General features: G+C 48.1%; 1 protein-coding gene across 4 annotated transcripts in view; it reads left to right on the forward strand.

Moving 5' to 3' along the window:
• HELLS (helicase, lymphoid specific) overlaps window positions 1-22,550 on the forward strand; it is a 53,978-nt gene extending 31,428 nt beyond the window's left edge. For all 4 annotated transcript variants that reach the window (XM_005285632.5, XM_065553270.1, XM_065553268.1 and 1 more), the window contains 10 exons: window positions 1,872-2,033; window positions 6,867-7,009; window positions 7,268-7,406; window positions 8,536-8,619; window positions 8,733-8,852; window positions 9,078-9,194; window positions 10,083-10,242; window positions 20,876-20,972; window positions 21,189-21,265; window positions 21,979-22,550. In XM_005285632.5, the coding sequence (XP_005285689.1) occupies window positions 1,872-2,033; window positions 6,867-7,009; window positions 7,268-7,406; window positions 8,536-8,619; window positions 8,733-8,852; window positions 9,078-9,194; window positions 10,083-10,242; window positions 20,876-20,972; window positions 21,189-21,265; window positions 21,979-22,076 (1,197 nt within the window). In that variant the 3' untranslated portion in view covers window positions 22,077-22,550. The remainder of the gene's footprint in view (window positions 1-1,871; window positions 2,034-6,866; window positions 7,010-7,267; window positions 7,407-8,535; window positions 8,620-8,732; window positions 8,853-9,077; window positions 9,195-10,082; window positions 10,243-20,875; window positions 20,973-21,188; window positions 21,266-21,978) is intronic.
• The last annotated feature ends 5,352 nt before the right edge of the window (window positions 22,551-27,902 follow it).

Here is a 27,902-nt window from a genome sequence, read left to right on the forward strand (position 1 = left end):
GAACTGAGGGTGGGGGGAGCGCGCAGCTCCCCTTATACTGCGCCAGGCAGGGGCCACTCCAGGAGTCACGGGGGGGCCCCCCCCACAGGTATTGCTAGGGGAAAAATTTCCGGCACCAGTGCAGGTGGTGAGCACGCACACCTATTGTGGAATAGACATGAGCAACACATCTCGAAGAACACCAGTTACCGAAAACGTAACTGTCTGTCTTTTAGCAGGTCTGGTGTTGTATCTTTGGCACTGTTGGCACTTCCTGCATTTCTTTTGTATTGGACCTTCTCAACATTAGAAGATTGAAAGAATAGTATAAGTCTTTGATAATTACTCTTTTTTTTTTTTTTTTTTTTGGTTTTGAAATGAAATTGAGAATTCTGAAGATTAAAGCTAACTGCAACTTTTGTTTCTGTACTTTTTTAGCAGTTGATGTTTCACCAGCAGATTAAACTGGTACCATGCACCATCATTAGCATTAAGTTGAGTTGTGTGTGCCATTGCAAATGACTTCAACAGTTTCTTTTATGGAATGTGACCCAAACACGTTTCTATCTCAAATCATTTTGTTGGCCGTGACATAGCTTTGTGGGCATGAATCTCTTCTTCCTCTCCAAGTTTGTAATGGGGTTTTTATTCACCTATTCAAAGGCAAAACCAAACTAATGTTAGGTGGTCACTATTTTTTTGTTTTGTTTTGTTTAAGTCAACACTTGCCAACAGTCACCACTGTTTTCCTATTCTGGCTCTAAGGAAAAATGTGTCTCCCAGATATGCTATGTTGACAAATGCTGAGTCTTCACTGACAACTCCTATAATCCCAGTAAGGGCACTATTTCATTGTTGTGTCAGGATCACATGTTTAAGTCCATAGAGATCCTAGGGAATGTAAGTTTCAAAATATTTTTAAATTCGCCACTTTTCAAAGACAATAACTGCATTACCATTATAAGGATTTCTCAGTATTTTAGTATGTCCCAAATCGTCACAAAGACATGCCTATTCCCAAGATGTATGTAGCTTATAGCGTGTAGTTGTATAGAGCTCTACAGGCCAAATTCTCTAGTGTAAATTGGCACTACTCCATTGAGGTCAATGACATTGCACCAATGTATGCCACTAGAGCATGGGTCACCAACCGGTCAATCGTGATCAGCTGGTCAATCCTGGAGACTCTCTCCCAGTAAATCACGATCTCTGGTGGTGCATCGGGGCTGCTGCTAAGGCAGGCGCCCTGCCTGTCCCAGCCCCATGCCTCTCCCAGAAATGGCCAGTGGCCCAGCATGGCCCTGGGGGAAGGGCTGGGGGCAGGGTTCTCCATGCGCTGCTCCTGTCTGCAAGCACCGCCCCCACAGCTCCCTTTGGCGGGGAATGGGGAACTGTGGCCTGTGGGGGCGGTCCCTGCAGAGAGGGGCAGTGCGCAGAGCCACGTGCCCCCCACAGGGTGCGTTGGCCCCTTTTGGGAGCGGCGTGGGGCCGGAGCCGCATGAGGTAAGCGCCGCCCCCTTCAATGGGCAGGTTCTGAATGGCTCTGCAGCATTACAACCAGGAATAGTATGAGTACAGCAGGCCCAGCTATGCTGGACCAGAATTTCTCTTTCACCACCCAACCTGCAGCCTCCCAGAGCCAGCCTTCCATATCCCCTTCTGCACCCTAGCCCCGAACCCCAACCCGCTGAAAGTGAGTGAGGGTGGAGGAGAGCGAGCGATTTTGGGGGGTGGGATGGAGTGGGTGGGGCCCCGGGGAAGCGGCAGGGTAGACCCTGGGTTGCCCTTAAATTCAAAAAATGATCTAATGCGTAAAAAGGTTGGAGACCGCTGCACTAGAGAGCTTGGCCCCACTGTTTAGTGGTTGTAATACATGTTTGTTTACATTTTAGATTTTGACGCCTTTCTTATTGAGAAGACTGAAATCTGATGTAGCTCTTGAGGTTCCTCCTAAACGAGAAGTTGTGGTGTATGCACCACTGGCAAAGAAACAAGAAACCTTCTATACTGCTATTGTAAATCGGACCATTAAAAAGCTGCTCGGAAACAATGAGGTACCTACTGATGTGGATTTCAGAAATGTATAAAACTATTATGGTCAATGGTTCACGAATGAAAATACCATAGCATTGGTTACACTAATAGTGACTTCTAAAACACATTTTTTACCAGTTCTGTTTTGTGTACAGATGCACAGCTCATTAGTTATATTATAATTCTATACATTGAAGATGAATAGAAACATTCTATCTTATCAATTTTGGTGTCAAATTTTGTTTGTTACAGGTCTCTAAAATATTTTCCTGATTTGAGATTTTTGACTTTTGTCTATTATTTCATTGCCACTCAGCTCAAAATTGGCTTATTACCCTGTCAAACTTTAAAAAGATTTAAATATATGGAAACTTCAGCACTGCTTATTATTGAAGAAAATAATAAAACTGAGCAAAAGCTTTTTGTTGTGAATAGTTCTGGGCTTAATCCTTCTGCCACTTATTTCAATTGGAATTTATTGCTGTTGACTTTAGTGGTAACAGAATTTAGAGCATGTTGCTCCTTGGCTAGTTTTAGCCTAGAAAGGACATAATGGTATTTCTATAGTTCACAGCTAAGAGACCTTCCTCTTGCTCAAGTGACAGTTAAGGTTGTTGTGATAGCTCACAAGATCAATGAGTGCCCATGCTCCTCTTAAAAAAATGAGGCTTTCAGTATCTGAAGTTGTGTACTGAGAATTGAGGCAAAGGGCACATAAGTGACAAAGGTCAAATGTGTAAGTCCTTCAAATCCAGGACGAAAAAGGAGCGGGACAACCACCTTAAAGTGCTCCTGATGGAGTCTGCACTCACTCTGGCACAAGGGCAATAGTTCAACTTGGCACCAAGCACCAGGGTGTCGGTGCACAGTGCTCTGCTGGCACCGCCATGAGTCAGCACTGATCTCCCTCCATGGCTCTGGCCAAGAAGCCGAAGAATACAGTGTGGGGAAGATCTCCTACTTCCCACAAGGGAAAGGAGAAGGCTGGGGGGTGAGCCAAGACCCACGCCGGCAGCTCAACGCCCCCTTCAGGAAGTCGGGCCCCAACTCGAGTTGAGCGGTGCTGCCCATCCCATACCTTGACTGCAACTCCGGATAGCAGTGGAGGCCTCTGTCAGCTTCAGGTGCCATCGACACCTGAAGCCGTACAGGAGATCCCGCCTTGGTACCTCCTTGTACGTCCCTGCCTCAGCGGCACTGTTCCCCATTGCGATGGACACCCCGCCACCGCTCGCCTGCTCAAAACCGTCACGTCTCAGAAATAGAGAAGCAGGCTCAGCAGAGCCCTCTTCGTGTCTCCTGACTTTGGGCACCGACAGCAGGATTCGAGGTATACCTCGCCAGTAGCCTGGTGCAGACCCACTGAGGCATGTGCCCCACCCAGCAGACGCACCAAGACCGACCCCTCGCGTCTCCAAGGGCTCGGTATAGATCACGGGACTGATCGGGGGACCAAAGCCACCAATCACTAGCCCATCATCATCTGTCTCCAAGATTGCCATATTTGGGAAGATCTTCCTGGCAATCTGCTCGTGGTAGCTCCCAGTCCTGCTTGAGATCCCGGTACAGGTCGAGTACATCAGGCATAGATCACTGGATTTCCGACGCTGATCCGCCGAATGCAGTAGGTGTCCCCGAGGCCCCGACCAAGACATTCGTCTCACTCAGACAGGTCTACCTCAAGGCGCAGCGACCAGCACCAGTCAGACAAGAGCCACCGCCCTGCCCAATCTTGGTCGCTTGGTACCGACTGCTCCAGTTATAGCTCCGGCATGGAGCAGGGTCCCCTGACTGTGGGACGAGCTCCGATGCCTGCGGTGCCATCTACATCATCTGCACCAAAACCCATCCTATGGCCCCAAGCACAGTGGCCAGTGCCATGGTATCCATAGAACCCTTGGGGAGTCACCCAGGCTGCCCACTCGATGCCGGCCCCCTCCAGTGCTTGTGGCTTTGGTTGGGAAAGACCCCACAGGTCCAGGAGGACGAAGGAGAGCAAGCTGCTGGACCACCAATGGACATTGAGGATCCTACAGCACCAGCATCATCTTCGTCATCACCAGACAAGGCTATCACGGGACCTTCTCACCCAGTTCCTCAGGATGATGTTAAGACACACCAGGAATTATTGAAGAGGGTTGCATCTCACCTGGGGCTTCAGGCAGAGGAATTGGAGGAGTCTTCGAACTCCCTGTTTGACACCCTCTGCTCCTCCAATAGTGGCTTTACCCCTTCCAGGTGGATTTCCTGGCGGATGCAGAAGTCCCAGAGATGGATTGCCTCTTGGCTGAGAGCCGACGAGTGCGTCCCCCCTTGCCTGTTGATGTAGAACATTTGAGACTGTGTTGTCCGTTGGGACTCTACAACCTTGCCCGACAGGAACATTCTGCATGCCCAGTGGATCGCTCTGAGTTCTTTGACGTTTATGTGAAATGTCATCTCTTCTGGGGACCACACACCCTGCGTCTGGAGATTGCTGAGGTGTGCACCTCAGCCGAGGTCCAAGGTGTCCAAAACCAACTCGATGGAGTGAGGGGCGGTGTCGAATGGAACTCCCTCTAGGACTGTCCTGCACTCGGTCCACCATCGCAGTGAGGTAAGTATCATTGGGGGGATGGTAACGATCTTTTCCAGGTGATCCCTGGACAGGGAATAGACCGTCGCCAGCCATGGCTGCAGGGCAATCCGTCTCTGGGACTTCTGCATCAGCCACGAAATCCACCTGGAAGCTTGTCATCTCCCTGGTGTCAAGTACATGCTAGTGAATCACCTCAGCAGGGACTTCTCCTCTTACTACGAGTGGTCGCTCCACCCAGAGGTAGCCTGCATGATCTCCCAGAGGTGGGGTACTCCCCAAGTGGACCTACCAGGCAAAACAGGAAATGTCATCGGTTTTGTTCTCAGTAAGGACTCCCTCTCCGATGCCTTTCTCCTGTCCTGGTCAGGGAGCTTGATATATGCGTTCCCTCCGATTACACTCATCAGCAAGGTCCTGGCAAAGATAAAGAGAGACAAGGTGCAGGTTATCAGATCTCCCTAGCATGGCGTCGCCAGCAATGGTTCGGCATGCTCATGAACCTGGCAGCGGCCCCTCCCTGGCCCCTGCTCAACCGGCTGGACCTGCTGTCACAGGACCACGGTCAGCTATTACACCCCACCTCACGTTCCTCCACCTCTCGGTGTGGATGCTGCGTGGCTGAACCTGGAGGAGCGGACCTGCTCAGATGAGATCCAACAGGTCCTCCTGGGGAGTAGGAAGCCCTCAACCAGACTGACTTATCTGGCCAAGTGGATGAGGTTTTCCTGCTAGGTGTCCGAGCATGGCATCTCTCCCTCGCATTCTTCCATACAGTCTATTTTAGACTACTTGCTTTGTCTGAGGAACCAGGGCCTGGCGCACTCTTCCATTAGAGTACATCTTGCAGCCATCTCTGCTTTTCACGCACCGATCCAGGGCCAGACGGTGTTTTCTCATGACATCATGGTCAGATGCTTGAGAGGCCTCGAGAGACTCTTCCCGCCAGTACGGACCCCTGTCCCACAGTGGAATTTTGGTTCTTTGAGCCACTGGGCTCCTGCTTCCTTTCCCACCTTTCATGAAAGGTCGCTTTCCTGGTGGCAGTGACATCGGTGAGACAAGTCTCTGAGATTAAAGCCTTGACCTCAGAACTGCCGTACATGGTCTTCTTCAAAGACCAGGTTCAGCTGTGGCTCCACCCAGCCTTCCTGCCGAAGGTGGTATCGATCTTTCATATGAACCAGAACATCATCTTCCTGGTGTTCTGTCCCAAGCTGCACAAGACCAGTGAAGAGAGGCGTCTTCATGTGCTGGACGTCCGTAGGGCCTTGGCTTTTTACCTACAGCGTACCAAGCCTTTCTGTAAATCAACTCTGCTCTTCATCACCACAGTGGATAGGATGAAGGGCCTTCCAGTGTCCTCCACAGAGGATTTCCAACTGGATCACCTCTTGCATATGGACATGTTACCAATTGGTGGGGGTCCTGCCGCCGCTGATCGTCAGAGCCCACTCGACTAGAGCTCAGGCGTCCTCAGGAGCCTTCCTGGTGCACATCCCTATCCAGGACATCTGTAGAGCCGCGACTTGGTCCTCTGTCCACATGTTCACGCCGCATTATGCCATCACTCAGCAGGCCAGAGACGACACTGGGTTCAGCAGAGCTGTATTGCTATCTATGAACTCCTACCTTCATTGGTACTGCTTGGGAGTCACCTAATATGGAATGGACATGAGCAAGCACTCGAAGAAAAGAGTTACCTTTTTCCATAACTGGTGTTCTTCAAGATGTGTTGCTCATATCCATTCCATGACCCACCCTCCTTCTCCACTGTTGGAGTTGCCTGACAAGAAGGAACTGAGGGTGGGGGGAGCTGGCAGCACCCCTTATACCGCGGCATATGCGCGCCACTCCAGAGGGTGCCAGAGCTGGTCCCCTACTGATGCTGCTGAGGGAAGAACTTCCGGAACCAGTGCATGTGGCGAGCACACACACCTAATATGGAATGGACATGAGCAACACATCTCAAAGAACACCAATTACGGAAAAAGGTAACTGTCTTTTTCTGATGTCCGCTGCAGACTAGTCTTCACTACATCAATGTCATAGAGAAATCTGGGCAGTATAAAATATTTTCCCAATAATTTATATTTACCTTCAATAATGAATATTGGGAAATGTGTACTGTTAGTGAAGAGACTCTTTTTAAGTAGCAGATATGTTGAGAATCACTGGGAATCCAAGGGATTGGGTCACATCTGACTGCCCTCTCCCCTTCCTCCCAATGATACATGTGAAACGTCTGCTGACTCACAATTTATATCACTTTCTACAGGAAGAGGTAGTCGAGTTGAGTCCTACAGGACGACCAAAGCGTCGGAGTCGAAAAGCGGTTGATTACCGTGAACTAGATGGTGATACACCTGATGAGCTGGAAAAACTGATCAGCAAAATGCAAGAGGAAGTAGAAAAAGAGAGGTGCATATCTTGAAGAAAAAAATCCCTGTTTTAAAAATATCTTTATAGCTTATAAGATCACTTTAAATACACTATGAAATATTGCATAACATTGAAACTGAATTGCTGAATCAAGATAAATGAAAAGCTGTATTATCCTTTCTTTCTAATTCTGAAAATCCAGAAGTTCACAGTAGGTTTTCCAGACATTTGTTAGGTTGTACTGTACTTGAAATGCATTGACATTTTGCTGTACTAATAATATTGTCTCGTTGCAAGGCCAGTGATAGAAATGACCATTCCTACGGATTCAGAAATCAACCTTAAACTGCAGAATATTATGATGTTACTGAGGAAATGTTGTAACCATCCATATCTCATTGAATATCCACTGGACCCTGCCACACAGCAATTTAAGGTACATATCTTGAAGCATTCAGAGCAGTGTTCTTTGAAAATTATTGTAGGTAATGTAATGCCAGTGAACAGTTTTAGGCTTGTATAGTATGCTTCTCCACAAAACCCTACCAATGTGATTGTCTTGTTTTGAAATTTCTACAGCAGATACGAGAGGGAGTAAGTTCAGTGTCTGTTATGCGGGGGGCAGTGCCTGTGGGCGAGAGCCATGCGGAGCTGCTTGTGGGCCTCCGCCTAGGAGCTGGACTGCTGCTGGCTGCTTCCAGGGCGCAACGCAGTCAGTGGTGCCAGGACAGGCAAGAAGCCTGCCTCTGCATCCTGGCTGTGCCGCTGACCAAGAGCTGCTTGAGATAAGCCCTCACCCCAATCCCCTGCCTCAGCCCTGAGCCTCCTCCAAACCGGGAGCCCTCTCCTGCATCCCAAACCCCTCATCCCTAGCCCCACCCTAGAGCCCCCTCCCATACCCTGAACCCCATACGCCAACCCCTTGCCCCAGCCCTGAGCCTCCTCCCACACCCCAAGCCCCTCCTCATCCCCAGCTCCGTTGAGTCACGGGCATCAACAATTTTCTTCAACTGGGTCACCAGAAAAAAAGTTTAAAAACCACTGTTCTAGAGAGAGCTTCCTAGAACTGGTATACAAGACAAAATGTTCTTTCTGGAGCTCAACATCCAACCCCCCACTCAAAAGATAAATATATATAAAGATCATCTTAATAGTTTTTTTTATACTACATAAACCCTCTTACTATATTGAAAAGGGGAAAAGAATTTGGATGATATATAATGTATATTTGGGAGTTTTAACCCTCTAACATTTTTACTAACCCTTAATAAGCCATTAATGAAAACCAAAGGATCTCATTCAAAATATAGTCTTGCAAACTAACATGAGCATGACTGCCATATAGTTGAATCCACTATCATTCAGAGGGGCCACTTAGAGGTTGTCAAGCACTTTGAGCCACAACTAATGGTTGACACAATCAAATGATCTAGACTGGACAAGGATGGGATAGGATTAGCCACGCAGGTGGAAGCCTAGTGCATTAACTGTCATCGCTAATACCTGAATGTCGATGCATCTGAGAGATTGTAAATCTTGACTTTTCCTTTTTACTCTGTTTTAAGGTTGATGAAGATCTAGTGAAGAATTCAGGCAAATTCCTACTTTTGGACCGGATGCTGCCAGAACTGAAAAAGAGAGGTCACAAGGTATTTTTGTTTATGAATATGGATAATAACTGATCAGTTGCCTTGTGTGTGGTTTTTGGTGTTTGGTTTTATTTTTTAAAATAGGGATATTGAGGAATCTTAACTACTTGTAGGTGTTGCTGTTCTCACAAATGACACTGATGTTGGACATTTTGATGGATTATTGCTATCTGCGGAATTACAAATTTAGTCGTTTGGATGGATCCATGTCCTATACAGAGAGAGAAGAAAATGTAAGTATCAGCTTAAATACTTAAGTGCATGCATCCAACTCAACTAATTGCAACAAATTCATCCTCTGTTGGTATGCTTTATATGTAATGCCTTGTAGAAAGACAAAACAAATAATATATTTTTAATCATCTGATTTAATTTAAAACATGGGTTTTAAAAAAAAACCCACTGACCACATCCTTTTATTCTGTATGCTGTTTCATGTTAGATGTATTCTTTTCCAGATGCATAAATTTAATACAGATCCTGAAGTTTTCATATTTTTAGTGAGTACACGGGCTGGAGGCCTGGGCATTAATTTGACTGCAGCAGACACTGTCATCATCTATGATAGTGACTGGGTAAGATGACATACTGTTTCTCAAATGCTACATCATACAATTTTCTACTGTAACCCTAGATACTCACTTAGCATCTTTGTGTTATGGGATGCTTTACCAGATAGTCTATGAAAGTAATGTATGTGAAAATTTCATAGTAAAATATATATATTCAAATTAAATATGTAGCCTAGGGTAATAAGTAAAAATGTGCTGCCCTATACAAACCACCTAAGATTACTTTGTAGGCAACTGGCTGATCCCCTGAATTTCCTTTTAAAAACAGGCTTTTCTGCTAGTTGAAAAGAATGCGTACTGCTTGAGTGCTGATAATTATTAAAATGTCTACCTTGGAGAGAAGAAGTTTAAAGCTCTTAAAGAAGTTTGAGCTCTCTTGGGCAGACAACTTTTGCAAACTTCCCTATTTCAACAGCTGCCTTGTTGGTTTCTGGTCCCCAAAATTTCCCCAGTCAACTGACATCCCAACCCCACTGCCTCCTGTGAGTCTCAGGAGGATGGTTGAAGAGCTGTTAGGAGTCCAGTCCCTATGGACTTGTACATCTTCAACTTTTTCAGTATACAGCTACTTAGGCTGCACAAGCATACTTAGCATATCCCTTCCCAAATAAACAAATTGAGAATTCAGGAGCAAAAGTATTTCTCAGTGAGGGCTAATTCCATCATTAATTACAGATTTTTTTAGTAAAGGGATAAATCTCTCACTCATTCTCCAGAACATCTGAACTGTGTTTTCTCAATCTTTCCCACTTCCCACTATACAAAATCCCCCATGGTAGATTTTACAGCCTGAAAAGTGACAGCTTGGAAAGCTGAGTGATGGAAAATGGAATCCATTGTGCATCTTTAACAATTAAGCTAATTTGATTTCTTTAATCTCGTTCATTTTAGAACCCCCAGTCTGATCTTCAGGCCCAAGACAGGTGTCACAGAATTGGTCAGACAAAGCCAGTTGTTGTTTATCGCCTCGTGACAGCAAATACTGTTGACCAGAAGATTGTGGAGAGAGCTGCTGCCAAAAGGAAGCTAGAGAAGTTGATTATTCATAAAAGTTAGTAAATTAATTCTTCAGAACTGTAAAACTTTTTTGTTCCATTAAGTTACTGTGGGGAATTCTTGCTGTAATTCAAGATTATTTCTAGTTGTCCTTGTTAACAGAGAAATTCTCTATATGTAAGTAGTTCATCTCCTTTTTCTAAATATGCTTGTTTCTCTTAGCCCTTCTAATCAGCACTCCGTGCATTCTTTAGTATCTAGCCCGAATTCTGTGACATGATGCTGAATTTGGCTGCAAATTACTCTTTTCATGCATTTCAGACTGCTGCCTCATTTGTTCTGCCACTAAAATACTGGGCCCTTGCTGTGGAACTTGGGGTCAGTGTGTGCTATACCTCCTCCTGGCTTTTGGGGAGAGTGAGGAGCAAGGACAGTGTGTGCTGGCCAGGGAGAGAAACAGGAATGAAACCAGGCAGTAAGGAGCGAGAGTTGTTAGGATGACTGGGGACATGAAACAGCTGTTGGCAATATCAGCTTCCAGGTTTACAGTTATCTACCTTCAAGGGAGGAAAATGTCTTATGGACAAGATTCAGAACTCTGCCTTTAAGTTGGTCTGAAGCTTTGAGAGAGGGGCTTTCTAGCTGCACAGGCAAACTTGTCTAGCTTTGGATTACATCCATTGAAATCAGCTGAAATGTGGGGAGGCAGAGGAAGGCAGGGAGAACAATATGTTGTCTGACAACGTTCAGATCAGCAGAATTTGCACCCCTATAGATATATATTCTTCTTCGAGTGCTTGCTCATATCCATTCCATTAGGTGTGCGCGCGCTGTGTGCACGATCGTCGGAAAATTTTCTACCCTAGCAACACCGGCGGGTCGGCTGTGGAGCCCCCTAGAGTGGCGCCTTCATGGCGCTGAATATATACCCCAGCCGACCCGGCGCCCCCTCAGTTCCTTCTTCCTCCAGCCCCTGACGGTCGTTGGAACTGTGGAGCGCGGCGTAGCTGTTCTCCACTCTCCCTAGCTTATTCAGTCATCACAGTTATAGTTATAGTTCTAGTTGTTTATAGTTAAATAGTTGGTTTTTCACTTGTTAATAGTTGTTATATAGTTCAAGGGGATTAAGGGGGTTGTCTCCCCCTTTTTCCCCCGGCCGCGTGGCCGGGCTCACGCCCAAGGCTCCCGGCTTCAAGCAGTGCGCCTCCTGCGCTAAGCCTATGCCAACGAGTGACCCGCACGACTCGTGTCTGAAGTGCCTGGGAGAGTCCCAAACAGAGAAGTGCAAGATCTGTAAGGCCTTCAGACCGAGGACCAAGAAGGAGCGGGACTTTCGGCTCCGGCAACTCCTTATGGAGGCGGCACTTAGCCCGGACGCTCCATCAGCGCGTCAGGCCCCGGCACCTAGCACCTCGGTGCGCAGTGCCCCGGCGGCACCGACCATTCCGACCACACGAGTGGCGTCGGACAAGCCTCCACGGCACCGGACCTCGTCAGCACCGCAATCACAGCAAGTGCCTCGGCGCCGTTCATTATCCCCAGGGCATAAAAAATCCCATAAGACGGGGACCTCTGTGCCGAAGACGCCGGCTCCCCCAGTGCCGGGGGGTAGAGCCGCGTCCGCCTGTGGAGCACCGGAAACAGGTGCCTCCAGCACCGTCGACTCCGGCTCCGAGACCGTTGAGTCCGGTGCAGACAGGGTCACCACCGCGACCGGCGGTGATACAGTGCCTCCCGTCTACCCCAGAGACCTTCGCGACGGCGAGAGACTTGATCGCTCTCACGGAGCCGGCACCGCCCCAACCGCCGGCACCGTTGACTCATCCGGTCCAATCTAGGGGGAAACCTGCCTTGATGCGCCCTCCATCGCAGGGGCTGGAACCACGGCACCGGTCCAGGTCCCGAAGCAGGTCCCCACGCCGCTCGCAGTCCCGGCGCCGGATATCACCTCGGCACCGGTCGTACTCGCGGCCAAGATCTTCGTCGCGGCACCGCTCTACGTCTCGGCACCGCTATGATCGTCGGCACCGATCGACATCGAGACGTAGTTCTCGGCACCGATACGATCGACGCTCGACGTCGAGAGGCCGCTCCCGGCACCGGGCCTACTCCAGGTCATCGTCCAGGTCCAGATCTGACTCCCGGCACCGGCGAGGTCATCGGCACCGATCGCGATCTCGGCACCGATCGCCGGCACCGCGTAGAGATAGAACATCTCCGGACCGGCACCGTGCGGCACCGCATCCCACGGGATTCGTCTCGGCGCACTCGGCACCGCCATGGCCATCGAGATCGGTGTCTCGCTCCTCTGAGGACTTATCGAGATCGGCATACCCCCCTCAGGGGCAAGCCGAGGAGCAGGACATAGGCCATTGGCAGGAGGTAGCAGAGGACCCTGCTCATGGCCCATCTCACTGGTCGTTCTGGACCCCGTGGGCGTACCATCAGGCGCAAGGGGCTCCAATAACTTCGACCTCTCGCTCGGGTCACTCCGATAGAAGGGCCCCAGAGTCCACCATCTCTCGGCCTCCGCCAGGGGGCATGGAGGCTTCCGTGTCCGCACCACCTGACGTCCTGGACCCAAGGGCAGGTGATGCTCCGGCCCAGGAGCAGGGAGACCAGGACCCTCCCTTGGATCCCTTACCACCGGAGGCATCTTCCTCTTCCTCTCCGGATGAGGCAGTGGCGGGCACGTCGTGCACAGGTCCACCCCCAATAGATCTTCGGGCTCATCAGGACCTCCTACGTAGGGTGGCCCGTAATATGGACCTGCAGGCGGAGGAGATAGTGGAGGTGCAGGACCCCATTGTAAATATCCTCGCGGCGGATGCCCCATCAAGAGTGGCGTTACCCCTGATCCGCACGATCCAGGCTAATGCAAATACGATATGGCAAACTCCTGCCTCCATCCCACCCACAGCGAGAGGGGTGGAAAGAAAGTACTTTGTCCCCTCCAAAGACTACGAGTACTTGTATACCCATCCCCAGCCGTGTTCACTGGTGGTGTCATCAGTGAATGCAAGGGAGCGCCACGGTCAACAGGCCGCAGCGCCCAAATCGAAGGAGGCTAAGTGCCTCGATTTGTTTGGCCGTAAAGTTTATTCAGCCGGAGGGCTGCAACTTAGAGCGGCTAACCAGCAGGCGCTCCTGAGCCGCTACAACTTTAACTCCTGGAACTCTATGGGGAAGTTCAAGGAGTTGGTTCCCCAAGAGTCCAGGGAGGAGTTTGGGGCCTTGGTAGAGGAGGGTAAGAAGGTGGCTCGGACCTCCTTACAGGCCTCCTTGGACATAGCGGACTCGGCTGCAAGAACCCTGGCTTCGGGCATCACTATGTGAAGGACCTCCTGGCTCCAAGTTTCGGGTTTGCCCCCTGAATTGCAACAAACCCTGCAGGATTTGCCCTTTGAAGGACAGGGGCTGTTCTCAGAGAAGACGGACTCTCGCCTGCAGAGCCTCAAGGACTCCAGGACAATCATGCGCTCCCTGGGGATGCATGTTGCGGGTCCTCAGCGCAGGCCATTTAGGCCTCAGCCTCAGCGCTTCTACCCCCCCCCACCTCGTCAGAGACAGGACTCGGCCCGGAGGCGAGGGCGAGGTGGTAGACGAAGGTGGACCGGCCCTCAACCCGGTCAGAACCAAGGCCACCCGCAGGCTCCAGGCAGAACTTTTGAAGGTGCGGTCGAGGACGGCACCCCAGTCATCCCCCAGGATCCAGCCCCCTCCTTTCGGGATCGCCTCTCCCACTTCCACCGTGTTTGGTCCCTTATAACTTCGGACCGTTGGGTCCTTCGCACGGTGGAGAGGGGATACGCTATCCAGTTTTCTTCATTTCCCCCCTCCCACTCCCCTTCCCCGTCCCTCTTCAGGGACCCTTCTCACGAGCAACTTCTTATACAGGAGGTTTCCACGCTCCTTGCTATGGGGGCCATAGAGGAGGTTCCAGTAGAGTTAAGGGGCAGGGGATTTTATTCCCGTTACTTCCTGATTCCCAAGTCCAAAGGAGGTCTGCGACCCATCTTGGACTTGCGCGGACTCAACAAATTCGTAGTAAAGTTGAAGTTCCGCATGGTCTCTCTGGGGGCCATTATCCCTTCCCTCGATCCTGGAGACTGGTTCGCCGCCCTCGACATGAAAGACGCATACTTTCACATCGCAATTTACCCGCCTCACAGACGCTTTTTGCTTACTACGAATCGCAGGGTGCACTATCAATTTGCAGTCCTTCCCTTCGGCCTATCCTCGGCCCCAAGAGTGTTCACGAAATGTATGGCTGTCGTGGCAGCGTACCTTCGTCGGCAAGGGATACAGGTGTTCCCGTACCTAGACGACTGGCTGGTACGCGGTCGCACCAAAGAGCAAGTTCGAGCTCACATCCACATAATAGTGCACACATTCAACGAGTTGGGCATCCTACTCAACAAGGACAAATCCACTCTAGAACCTACCCAGAGAATAGAATTCATCGGCGCAGTCCTAGACTCCAGACGTGCACAAGCCATCCTGCCAGACAACCGCTTTTGTACCATCACGGGCCTCATTCAAGGGCTCAAGGCCTTCCCAACTACCACGGTGAGGTCGTGCCTCACCCTGCTGGGTCACATGGCTTCCTGCACGTACGTAACCAGGCATGCCAGACTTCGGCTTCGCCCACTCCAAACCTGGGTGTCGTCGATATACCGCCCACATCGGGACAGCCTGAACATGGTGGTCACGGTCCCGAACTCGGTCCTGACCTCCCTCACCTGGTGGCTAGATCACAATGTGGTTTGCGAGGGGATGCCATTTCACGCCCCACAACCCTCTCTGCACCCGGTCACGGACGCTTCATCTCTGGGTTGGGGCGCCCATCTCAACGAACACCATACCCAGGGCCTGTGGACTGCATCCCAGCTAGCCCTGCACATCAATGTTCGGGAACTGATGGCGGTGCGCCTGGCGTGCCAGGCATTTCTCAACCTCCTACGTGGCCGCTGTGTGTTAGTTCTCATCGACAACACCACGGCCATGTTTTACATCAACAAGCAAGGAGGAGCACGTTCGTCAATTCTATGCCAAGAGGCCATTCGCCTGTGGGACTTCTGCATCGCCCACTCAATCCATCTCACGGCATCGTTCCTCCCTGGAGTCCAGAACACTTTAGCGGACCGACTCAGCAGGTCCTTTCAGACGCACGAGTGGTCTATCCGTCCGGACATCATACATTCCGTCTTCCAGAAGTGGGGGTTTCCCCAGATAGACCTGTTTGCTTCTCGAGACAACAGGAAGTGCCACGTGTTCTGCTCCCTGCAAGGTCGAGCTCCGGGCTCCCTCTCGGATGCGTTTCTCCTTCCCTGGAAAGACCACCTGTTTTATGCCTTCCCTCCGTTTCCTCTGGTCCACAAGGTACTGCTCAAATTGCGCAGAGACCAGGCACAGGTAATTCTGGTCGCTCCAGCGTGGCCGAGACAACATTGGTACACCACACTGTTGGAACTCTCGGTTCAGACACCGATCCCGCTTCCATTATGTCCGGATCTCATCTCTCAGGACCACGGCCGGCTGCGTCACCCCGACCTGCAATCGCTCCACCTCACGGCGTGGTTGCTCCATGGTTCACCCAGGCAGAGCAACAATGCTCGCACTCTGTCCAACAGATTCTGCTGAGCAGTAGGAAGCCCTCAACACGGACCACATACTTGGCCAAGTGGAAGCGGTTCTCCTGTTGGTGCGAACAACGAGCCACGTCCCCGTTACAGGCACCTATTCCTCTCATATTGGAATATCTCCTCTCCCTAAAACAGCAGGGGTTGGCGATATCTTCAATTAGAGTTCACCTGGCCGCTATATCAGCCTTTCACCCAGGGGAACTTGCGTCCTCGGTATTCTCTAACCCGATGGTCGTTAGATTCCTCAAGGGCTTAGACCGGATGTACCCACAACAACGTCAGCCCGTTCCGACGTGGGACCTCAACCTGGTTCTCTCCAAGCTCACAGGTCCTCCATTCGAGCCACTGGCCACCTGTTCACTTTTGTACCTATCCTGGAAGACAGCCTTCCTCGTAGCCATCACCTCAGCAAGGCGCGTTTCTGAACTCAGGGCGCTTACATCCGAGCCCCCTTATACAGTTTTCCATAAGGATAAAGTGCAGCTTCGTCCACATCCTGCCTTTCTCCCTAAGGTGGTTTCTCCTTTTCATATCAACCAGGATATATTTCTCCCGGTCTTTCATCCTAAACCGCATGCTACTCGCCAGGATCAACATTTGCATTCTCTGGACGTACGCAGGGCCCTGGCTTTCTATATTGACCGCACAAGGCACTTTAGAAAGACGACGCAACTCTTCGTTGCAGTGGCCGACCGAATGAAAGGCTCACCGGTCTCCTCACAACGCCTATCCTCCTGGATTACGTCTTGCATCCGGACTTGCTATGACCTGGCAGGTGTCTCAGCACCGCACCTCACCGCTCACTCCACGAGGGCCCAAGCTTCCTCGACGGCTCTCCTGGCGCAAGTTCCGATCCAGGACATTTGTAGAGCTGCGGTTTGGTCATCAGTCCACACGTTTACAGCTCACTATGCACTAGTGCAGCAGTCCAGGGACGATGCTGCATTCGGATCAGCGGTTTTGCACACAGCAATGTCTCACTCCGACCCCACCACCTAAGTTGGGCTTGGGAGTCACCTAATGGAATGGATATGAGCAAGCACTCGAAGAAGAAAAGACGGTTACTCACCGTTGTAACTGTTGTTCTTCGAGATGTGTTGCTCATATCCATTCCAAACCCGCTCCCCTTCCCCACTGTCGGAGTAGCCGGCAAGAAGGAACTGAGGGGGCGCCGGGTCGGCTGGGGTATATATTCAGCGCCATGAAGGCGCCACTCTAGGGGGCTCCACAGCCGACCCGCCGGTGTTGCTAGGGTAGAAAATTTTCCGACGATCGTGCACGCGGCGCGCGCACACCTAATGGAATGGATATGAGCAACACATCTCGAAGAACAACAGTTACAACGGTGAGTAACCGTCTTTTCAGTTCTACTGGGGTTTTCTGTACCATCTAGTCCACATGGCCAGTCTTGCAGTCACAGAATCATGGCATTTGCAGGACCCTGCCCACAGAAACTATCCAAAAATTACTATTTAAAGTAATTTCTGTAATAAAATAACCCTGGTAAAATAGTTTACATGTCTCATTTTGTATGCAACACAATCCAATAATTTACTTGCTGCTATTTTGACTTCCTAGTTGGTAATCTCTGCACAACCCAAGTAACAAATGGTTTGGTGGAACTATTTCCCTCTCATCGTTACTGATGAAGGCATACTGATTGGGCACTGTGATAAATCTGCTATAATTATTCTGTTGATCAAATTTTAACAATCCTGCACTCTGGCCTTTTTCATAAGCACTAAATCCACTGAAATAGGAAGTTGTCTATAAAGAAGTTTTTTATAATCTGGTGGGCCTCTGACAGTAGCCTGTACTTTAAATTTCAGAAGAAGGTAAGGAGTTCCCATAATACACCAAAAGCTGTATGTTGGGGTGGGGACAGGCAGAATGAGAGAGTTAAATTGCTTGGTGTGATGTTTTTCAAACTGTAGATCATAGGTTACTGCTAGTTTTTGGGTGATATTTGCCAGTCTTGAATTAGTGATGCTGATGAGGTTCAACAAGGACAAGTGCAGAGTCTTGCACTTAGAACGGAAGAATCCCATGCAAGAATCCCAGTTCTGCAGAAAAGGACGTGGGGATTACAGTGGATGAGAAGTTGGATATGAGTCAACAGTGTGCCCTTGTTGCCAAGAAGGCTAACGGCATATTGGGCTGCATTAGAAGTGATTATTCCCATCAATTTGGCACTGGTGAGGCCACATCTGGAGTATTGTGTCCAGGTTTGTGCCCCCCACTACAGAAAGGATGTGGACAGATTAGAGAGAGTCCAGCAGAGGGCAATGAAAATTATTAGGGGTCTGGTTCACATGATTTATGAGGAGAGGCTGAGGGAACTGGGATTATTTAGTCTGCAGAAGAGCAGTGAGGGGGGATCTGATAGCAGCCTTCAATTACCTGAAGGTGGGTTCTAAAGAGGATGGAGCTTGGCTGTTCTCATTGGTGGCAGATGACAGAACAAGAAGCAATGGTGTCAAGTTGCAGTGAGGGAGGTCTAGGTTGGATATTAGGAAAAACTATTTCACTAGGAGGGTGGTGAAGCACTAGAATGTATTATCTAGGGAGGTGGTAGAATCTCCTTCCTTAGAGATTTTTAAGGCCCGGCCTGACAAAGCCTTGTCTGGGATGATTTTGTTGGGGTTGGTCCTGCTTTGAGCAGGGGGTTGGACTAGATGACCTCCTGAGGTCTCTTCCAACCTTAATCTTCTATGATTCTATGCTCTGATTTTTAGCCTAGTCTGTTTTTTATACTCCACTTACATCATGGTGATATCTAGCCATGGCTGTAAACAGAGTGGGGCAGCCGTCCGGGTAGAAAAATGGGGTGGAATTGGAGGAGGGGGGTGGTATATGGGGGCATATGCCCCCCACCCCCATAGATTTCTGACTTCCATTTAGCACGGAAGTTTTCAAACTATGAAGAGCGCCCCCCACAATTTGAAAACCGTTGCCTTCTGGTTGCTTGGAAGCTGGTGGGAGCCACCCAGCCTGCTCTTGCCTCTCCCCAAAGGCACTTGCTCGCTACTGCCCTTGCGTTCCTCTGGGCAGGGTAGTGGTGGGGTGAGTGCCTCAGAGAGCATCTCATGGCAGCTGGGCTCTGCGGACAGGGGCTGGACTCCTTCGGGGGAGAGGCAAGAGTGGGCCGGGTGGCTCCCACCAAACTGTGGTAGGCGCTCGTCATAGTGATCCCCACATCCCCTACCCACACTGCCCTATATTTCTGTCCCCGTGGTTTTGCACTTGGGCGGCTACCCCTCTCAACCTGCCCCAGTTACAGGTCTAGTATCTGCCAGCAAATTTCTTGGCTTTTATGACCTATTAAAATATGAGAAAAAGCATCTCTCTCAGGAATTTCTTTGGTATAAATGCAACTGATCCAATTTGCAGATAAACTAAAATGGGAGGAGTAGTGCAAACAAAGGAAAAACTGTAAAATGACCTACCAAGATAAGAGACATGAGGGCTTCAGGCAGCAAGGGAGTAGGAGGGATTGGGACTAATAAATGTAAAGTCCTTTACTAAAGGAGAAGAGACACATGGCATGGGATATGTTAATCGAGCAATCTGACCTATTGCATTAATGCAAATGTTTTTCTTCTCATTAATTATTTGCTAAACCTTGTTCTTCTCTATAACTAAGTACTAGATTTTAATCAGTGGTCTCTTCCAGGACTCCTCCTGTCAACAGTCACGTTGGAAGTGGTTACAGAGGGCTGGTAAAATAGAAGTAGCTCCAGATTTGGAATTGGTTACAAATCAGCAGAGCTTTCAGATCTTGATGCATTTTGTTTTATCTTTTATATTTATATATAATAAAAAACCCATAGGAAACATCACCTTTAAAAAAGCTGCATGCAAAGATTATGGTTAAGATCTCAAGTCAGGAAATCTCAAAGTAAAGTTATACATGCAAACTTATTTCTGCACACTGTGTATATACATTGATCGTGTCTCTTTAAAATGATTACATACTGTTTCTCAGTATTTCATGCAACTTTTTCTACATCTGAGAAGTACATTGTTAACCTGTAACATATGTTAAGTACTAAAGCACTACTACAGGGAGAATTAACAAAAACTTAGTGGGGTGCGTGGTGGGGTTTGAAAGCAAGATCTTAGACATGACTGAGGAAAGAAAGAGGTGCATAATGGGGGAGACAAGGATGGGCAGATGCTTCAGTAAATGTAACAAAAGTTCAGGCAAGGTTGGGTGAGTCCAATGATAACAGAAAGCTGCGAGGCCTTCTGGGCGTGTGTTGTGTTGTCCTTGGCCAATTAGAAGTAATCTTATACCATTTCTTGATAGACATAACTGATCCAAATGACACCTCTTTCATTAAACCTTCCAGGTCTCATCTTTAGTCATACTTTGACTGAACCCCTATCTCTCTTGTTTTTACAACACCAGTACATACTATTGTCTGGAAGACTTCTCTTCTGTTCCCACACTCAGATCCGAATTGGAAAACATCTAGATTTGGGTATAAAAAAGTGTCTGGATGTTCTCATCTGAAGAAATGTGCTTGTTTTAAAAATGTTAATCAAAACGGTTATAGCTAATTCACCGATTGAGAGACATACACCCCAATAAAATGGGCAGGATATCTTTCATTTATTCTCTATCTTGTAGTGATAATACGCCTCACTTTTTTCAATCAGCAACATTGCAAACTGGACACACTTCGGCATCTACCATCTAACTTTATTTGCAATGTTTTTACTGTAAGTAGAACTAATAGCTTTTCCACTGTGTGGGCGCATGTCAAATCAGTGTTTTGCAACTTTTTTTTTTTTTTTTTTTTGCGTGCCACAATTAGAAAGTAAAGGCCTACATGAAAACCTTTCATGCAGCTCTGACTTTCACTATTTAATTTAGTCATCACAATTTAGGGCATGTTTGGTATATGTTTAGGCAATATATCCAAGAATAGTTTTTCTCTCTTTCTCTGTTGGGTTAACAGCATACATTAGATGTCAGTTTATAGAATTCATTGGTAATTTGGTAGCCTTTATATTCAAGAAAGGCTTCTCTTTTTATAGATCAGTTTAAAGGTGGTAAATCTGGGTTAATCCAAACAAAGGGCTGCTTGGATCCTAAGGAATTAATGGAATTACTGAAATCCAGGGACTACGAAAGGTATGTTAACTTCCACATTTTGTTAGTCCTGGGAGATGCAAATAAGTGTCTGAGGATCTTAACAGCCCTACCCTTCCGATATTGCTAAATGGGTTGTGGGTCTCTGCTATATGGGAGGGGAGGTCCTGTGGGATTCTGGTATGGAAAAGCGGTGTCCTTGGGTGGAAAAATGTTGAGAACTGCAGTGTTTAGACTAAGATACTCTTATTTCTATAGAGAGGTTAAAGGATCCAGAGAGAAAGTAATCAGTGACAAAGATCTAGAGTTACTGCTGGATAGAAGTGATCTTATTGGTAAGTAAAACTAATTTGGTCCTCTTTTCCTATTTGACAGTAACATGTGTAGAATTTTTCCCTTATATTTTATATGTAAAGGCTGAGGAGAATTGCCAATGCCTTTATTTGTCCAAGAGCAGGGTCCCCACAGAAATTTCTAATCAAATTTTGTGTCAGTGTTCTGTTCAAACAAAATGGATGTATGTGAAGTACCATTGTCTACTACTACATTGACAACTAGAGCTGGTCAGGAAGTTTAACAACTTTTTTGGTCTGAAAATGCCAATTCATCAAAACTGAAATTGTTCCTGGGAAATGAAGGGTTGTTTTGATGAATTTCCTGTTTCGAAAATCTTTAAAATTGTCAAAACAGGACATTTTAAAAACATTTGTGGGGGGGACTTGAAACAGCTTTTTGTTTTGAAACACGAGCTAATTATAGTATTTCTTGTTTAACCTTCATTAAAAAAAAAATTTGAAATTATTGAAATGAAATGTTGCAATTGACCTCAACCAAAAAAGTCTCAGATTTTGTTGTTTTTCCTCCTGATTTGGGATGGGGTAACCATTTCCTACCCAATTCTATTGACAACTAACACTCAGCATGTTGTATATTTCATTCAGCATCTGCTAGTAGGAGGAACAAGCTTCTTTCTCTGCACTGTTCTACTTCCAATGTAAGACTATACACAATTTTGTTTAACCTTTACTTTTGTTTGTTTTTCTCTTAGACCAAATGAAAAAGTCTGAATCAGCTGAAAAAGAAAAAGTGGGAGTGTTCAAGGTCCTAGAAGATTCTGAAGACTCCAGTGCAGAATGTGTATTTTGAAGCGTGACTGGCTTCTTAAAGTACAGCCCAAACTTCTTGGGACTAACAGCAGAGCTTGTAAGGCCCTCATTTACATATAGTGACTCTTGATTATGCTGATTTCCCCCCCAGCCTGGTTCAAATCTTTTTTACTTTTCAGTGAGTTGTACAACACGTCAGGTAGCATACTTCATGATGATGTAGCATACCTAAAAATTTCATACTTGTGAACCTCACATGAAGAATTACGAAAATGAACATGTTTCAGATGTTTAGGTAGCTTTTGTGCTCCAGTGACACACTGCCAGGTTTGTACAAAATCTTCCTGTGGAAGTTTTGTGAATTTTTTTTTATTTTTCTGTCTAATTTGACCTAATGTGTCATTTATGATTTTATTGGGAAAGGGAAGAGTGTCTGGTACATTTGTTTACAAACAATCGTGTAACTTCAGTTTTAAATTTTGCAAAATATTTTGCTAATAAATTTGTCCATTTTGTCATGTGATTTTATTGGGGGCGGGGCAGCTTTCAGTGTAAGAATATCTTGTTTAATTATGCCTCTTTCTGATCTGTGAAAGGTCCCTTGCAGGTGAAACTAGGGAAAATGATCAAAGCTAAATACTTTTCAGTGGTTTATGTATAATATTTAGAAAAACTGGACAAGCACAAGGCCATGGGGCTGGATGCTCTGCACCCGAGGGTGCTAAAGGAGTTGGCGGATGTGAGTGCAGAGCTGTTGGCCATTCTCTTTGAAAACTCATGGTGATCAGGGGAGGTCCCAGATGACTGGAAAAAGGCTAATGTAGTGCCCATCTTTAAAAAAGGGAGGGAGGAGGATCTGGGGAACTACAGGCCAGTCAGCTTCACCTCAGTCCCTGGAAAAATCATGGAGCAGGTCCTCAAGGAATCAATTCTGAAGCACTTAGAGGAGAGGAAAGTGATCAGGAACAGTCAGCATGGATTCACCAAGGGCAAGTCAGGCCTGACTATCCTAATTGCCTTCTATGAGGAAATAACTGGGTTTGGGGATGAGGGGAAAGCAGTGGATGTGTTATTCCTTGTCTTTAGCAAAGCTTTTGATACAGTTTCCCACAGTATTCTTGCCAGCAAGGGTATGGGCTGGATGAATGGACTATAAGGGGGATAGAAAGCTGGCTAGATCATCGGGCTCAATGGGTAGTGATCAACGGCTCCATGTCTAGTTGGCAGTCGGTTTCAAGTAGAGTGCCCAAGTTGCAGTTGGGGAGGTTTAGGTTAGATATTAGGAAAAACTTTTTCACGAGGAGGGTGGTGAAGCACTGGAGTGGGTTACCTAAGGAGGTGGTGGAATCTCCTTCCTTAGAGGTTTTTAAGATCAGGCTTGACAAAGCCCTGGCTGGGATGACTTAGTTGGGAATTGGTCCTGCTTTGAGCAGGGACTTGGACTAGATGACCTCCTGAGGTCCCTTCCAACCCTGATACTCTATGATATGCAACTTCCATGTGTAACTTTTCCATATTCTTAAGGTACTGGGCTAAAGCAATCACCTGAGACTACATGCCCCAAGCATGGAATTTGCCACAGACTGGTATTTCAGGATCTATGCTTAAAAAAACACACAACCCCTCTCTCCTTCAGAGTACCAAAGAACTCTTAATTTAGGCCATGTAAACTGGTGAAAGGTTATCACTTTCAGTCTGTAGTCAGGTTAGTATGCCCCAGGAGGTATGAATTGGGACATGCATTTCAGGGACCAGTTAGCTTTTAAATACAATGTTACACTACTAGTCAAAAGCTCTGTCTCCCATTGTGTAATAACACATTTTCAGTACAAATATATAGCATGTTCAAACTGGAGCCATTTTAAACTGCTCTATTTGAGTGCTACCCACACTGGAAGAACTGTGCCAGAAGCTAGCAATACTTGAACTGTAGTAGTGTAATTAAACTGCTTACACCAGAATTAAGTTTACAGCTTTTCTGTTTGATTTTAACAGGGGAAGTCAAGTTCTGTATGTCCTGAATGGCTTAAGAATTAATGAAGTGTTATAACAAAGACTGACAGAGTTTCAAAAGTACCTAGTGGCACTGATTTCCTAAATGTATGTCAAATACCACTGATTTAAGGGTTTGCATCAGTTTGAATAAAGTTGGTTAAAGTGCTACACTAGCAAAAACAATGAGGAGGGCTTGTGGCACCTTAGGCCTTGGCTACACTTACCCGCAAGTTCGACGGCTGGAAATCGAACTTCTGGGTTCGACTTATCGCGTCTAGTCTGGACGCGATAAGTCGAACCCGGAAGTGCTCGCCGTCGACTGCGGTACTCCAGCTCGCCGAGAGGAGTACCGCGGAGTCGACGGGGGAGCCTGCCTGCCGAGTGTGGACCAAGGTAAGTTTGAACTAATTCGAACTAAGGTACTTCGAACTTCAGCTACGTTATTCACGTAGCTGAAGTTGCGTACCTTAGTTCGAATTAGGGGGGGTAGTGTAGACCAAGCCTTAGAGACTAACACCACAGCACTAGCAGAATCTTTTGCTAAACTCCACTGCAGATCCACTTTAATCCAGAAGAGGGCAGAAGCAGTGGACAACACCCACTATAAGAAAATTCTCCAAGTGGGGAAGCAAATCTAGTCATTTATTTGTTAAATGCACAGCGTGTGGTCACTGTTGTGCTATGCAGGACCCATAAGGCAGTCCTTGTTTTGAGCTTTGCAGAGAGCTGGACTGCATACAAACTACTGCCGTCTCTTTTTACCCAGTACTTACATTATTTTTAACTTTCAAAGTGGGATGCTTTTAGATCTGAGCTGACATATTTTGTTGACAAGCTCCAGGAGCCGGTTGCTGCACTTAGGAGGAATTTGGAAAATGAGACTAGAGAGAATACAACTTCAAAAAATATGTTGTACTGCATCACAAAATCCAGTGCATTCCGTCCCAGCAATATTGGGACCAACTTGGATACCCTGTTCCCATAGTGATATATTTCTTCCCTATGTAACTCAGTGGTTTTCAAACTGGGGGTCACGACCCAGTACTGGGTCATGGATTGTAAGGCACTGGCTCCACCCTCCCATAAGCTGTTTCCCACCTGCCTTAGCACCCCTGCTGTGCCCACAACCCAACCCTGGGCCCCAATCCCTGCCCCAGCCCTGAGCCCCTCCTGCACCCCAAACCCCTCATCCCCAGTTCCATTGGATTGCGGGCATCAACAATTTTCTTCAGTTGTGTCACCAGAAAAGTTTGAAAACCACTGATGTAACTGACACCTACAGCAGTTCAAGCCCCACGCTACAAAGGTTTTGAACTGACCAGTCTGGTGCATGAAGCATCACAATGAGGAGTTTGACTGTTTATATTGAGGGTTGAGTGATGGGGGAGGGGAAATGCCATGCATGTTTTAGTTTCACTCTATTCCAGTCTGACAGTAATGCAGGAAAAGCCCAAAAAGGTTATCTAGAATGAGGTGATTTGTAGCAGTCAATACTACAGTAAGAAAAGATTTAATGATTTTCTGCACCCCATAGGCTTCTTTCAAAGCCCTAGACCAGTGGGCGTTGTTAGCGTGAAGCAGAACAGCCAGCCCTGTCCTGCAACGTCTTTATAGAAAGAAAATACAAAACCAGATGCAGCAGCGAGGCAGGGGTTCAGGCACTGCTGATAAAGCAGGCACCAGGAAGATTGCAATGCGCACAGCAGCACCATACAGGATGGAGGGAAATGAGTGCTGCTTCAACCCCCCCCCCCCCCCCCCGCGCCCTGAACTCCTCAGCCCCAGCGCACACCCCTCATGCCCACCCCAGAGCCTGCACCCCCAGCCAGAACTCTCACCCCCCCCCCACCTCAATCCTCTGCCCCAGCCCAGTGAAAATGAGCAAGTGAGTGAGGGTGGGGGAGAGTGAGCAGGGGGCAGGGCCTAAGAGAAGGGGAGGAGCAGGGCAAGGATGTTCAGTAGGGAGACCAGATGTCCCATTTTTAAAGGGACAGTCCCATATTTAAGCCCACCTGCAGGTGTTCCAAATTTTTCTTAAAAACAGGCAAATTGGCCTATATTTTTTGTCTCCCCACATCAGTACTGGTGGATCCTGCTGCTAGCCGGATCCCTGCTCACCAGCCCACCAGCGGTGAGGGGCTGGGGGTCGAGTGACCAACAATAGGGGTGGATGTGCAAGGCAGGTGGCAGGGCGAAGATGCAGCACGTGGAGCCAGCCATTCCCCTGCTGGTCCATCAGCCCAGCCCCCTCTGCGTGCCGGCCTTGGCCACTAGGGCTCCATCCCATTTCTGGACAGCACTTGGGAAAGCCCAAGAGCCTCCAGCCCGGGGTACTAGCCAGGAGGAGCCAAGCCCCACACAGCACTGGCATGGGGAAGCCTCTCCACCCCTCAGCTAAACTCTGGAGCAGCGGGGTGAGGAGGAGGAGGGGGGAAGCAATTTCCAGCCTGTTCACTCCCTATACCTACAAGATCCACAGCAGCACCCGGGGCATGGGCTTAGCACGCTCTTCACTCCCCACTCCCCCATCCCACCCTGCATCCTGCCCCCAGCAAGCATAGGACTGCTCCATCCCCTAGGCACCCTCCCCTCCTGTGCCACCTTTCTTGCCAGGTTTGCTAAAGCCCCTGCAGTCAGGTTCCCTGGGCCCTTGTGCACGATGCACCCTTAGTAGGGTTGCCAATTTTGGTTGTATTCCTGGAGGTTTTGTTGAGTCTGAACTTTTGATGAGCTTAAACTTAACCCAGACTTGATGTCTCTGTCTGAACTTTTAATCAAAGCTCTGACCTGCGAACTACTCATGACACCCCCCCTCCCCTTAAGTAGCCATCTCCCCTTATCTCTTTTTGAATTTACATTTTAACCTGTTTTATCCTGTAGAATCTTGTTTGATTATGCATGACCATTATGATCTGTTAATCACTTTGTTTACTTCTGTGTATAAATATTGATGCTCACCCCTAATAAACTTGCCACACTTACTCTGAAGCCTTTCAAGCTAAGGATAGTGTGAGCCCGTTGATCAACGAATTGGTGTCTGGTCTCTGACAGATTGTGAGCCCCATACCAACTCCGCACGAACTCGGGTGCTGGAGAGGTGAGTAAGGACTTGCTTTTTACCTAACAATTTGGGGGCTCGTCCGGGATTTCCTTCTGGTGCGGTGCCTCTGTCCAGTGGTCAGACCACTCATATACGAATTGGCAGGCGCCACGGGAGATTTCTCCCAGCCAATTCAATATTGAGGGGTCGTGTACTGGACAGCAGGGTAAACGCCAGTTGGAGGGCTCCTGTCAGACACCATGGGTCAAGGGACTAGCGTGCCTCTTGAGAGTCCGTTGGGGATTGTAAATAAGTTATGGAACGAAGGGAAACTCCCAGTACAGACAGGAATGTCTAGGAGGAAGTTGTACACACTGTGTGTAAGAAATTGGACTGGGTATACCGCGGTATTGGCCGACCCGGAGATGAGGTGGCCTTCGTATGGCTCTTTCGAACAGGCTGCCTTAAGAGGAGTAAGGAGCCAGATCGAAAAAGACCATCCGGGACAGTTATGTTACTGGTTTTGTTGGGACACAGCAGCAGAGCTGTGGAAATCTTTAAAAATTATGGCAGTCAGGTATTCTCCCGAGAGTGAACCCCCTCCATATTATTTCGATGAAGGGTGTAAACCACGGCGTGTTTTGACTCGTCAGTTGGTCCCCACTGCACCTGCCCCTATTCCTCCGCAGGGGGACTCTCTCCAGGGCACAGAGGGGAATCTGCAGGACTCCAGGTCGGAATCTCTGCAGAGGGATAAGGGGGAAATGGAAGGGCACACCTCGGGAGGAGTAATTACTAGGCAAAAGATCAAGCAGATGCAGCAGGTTGCAT

This window comes from Chrysemys picta, chromosome 7 (assembly GCF_011386835.1).
Source record: "Chrysemys picta bellii isolate R12L10 chromosome 7, ASM1138683v2, whole genome shotgun sequence".
Taxonomy (NCBI): domain Eukaryota; kingdom Metazoa; phylum Chordata; order Testudines; family Emydidae; genus Chrysemys; species Chrysemys picta.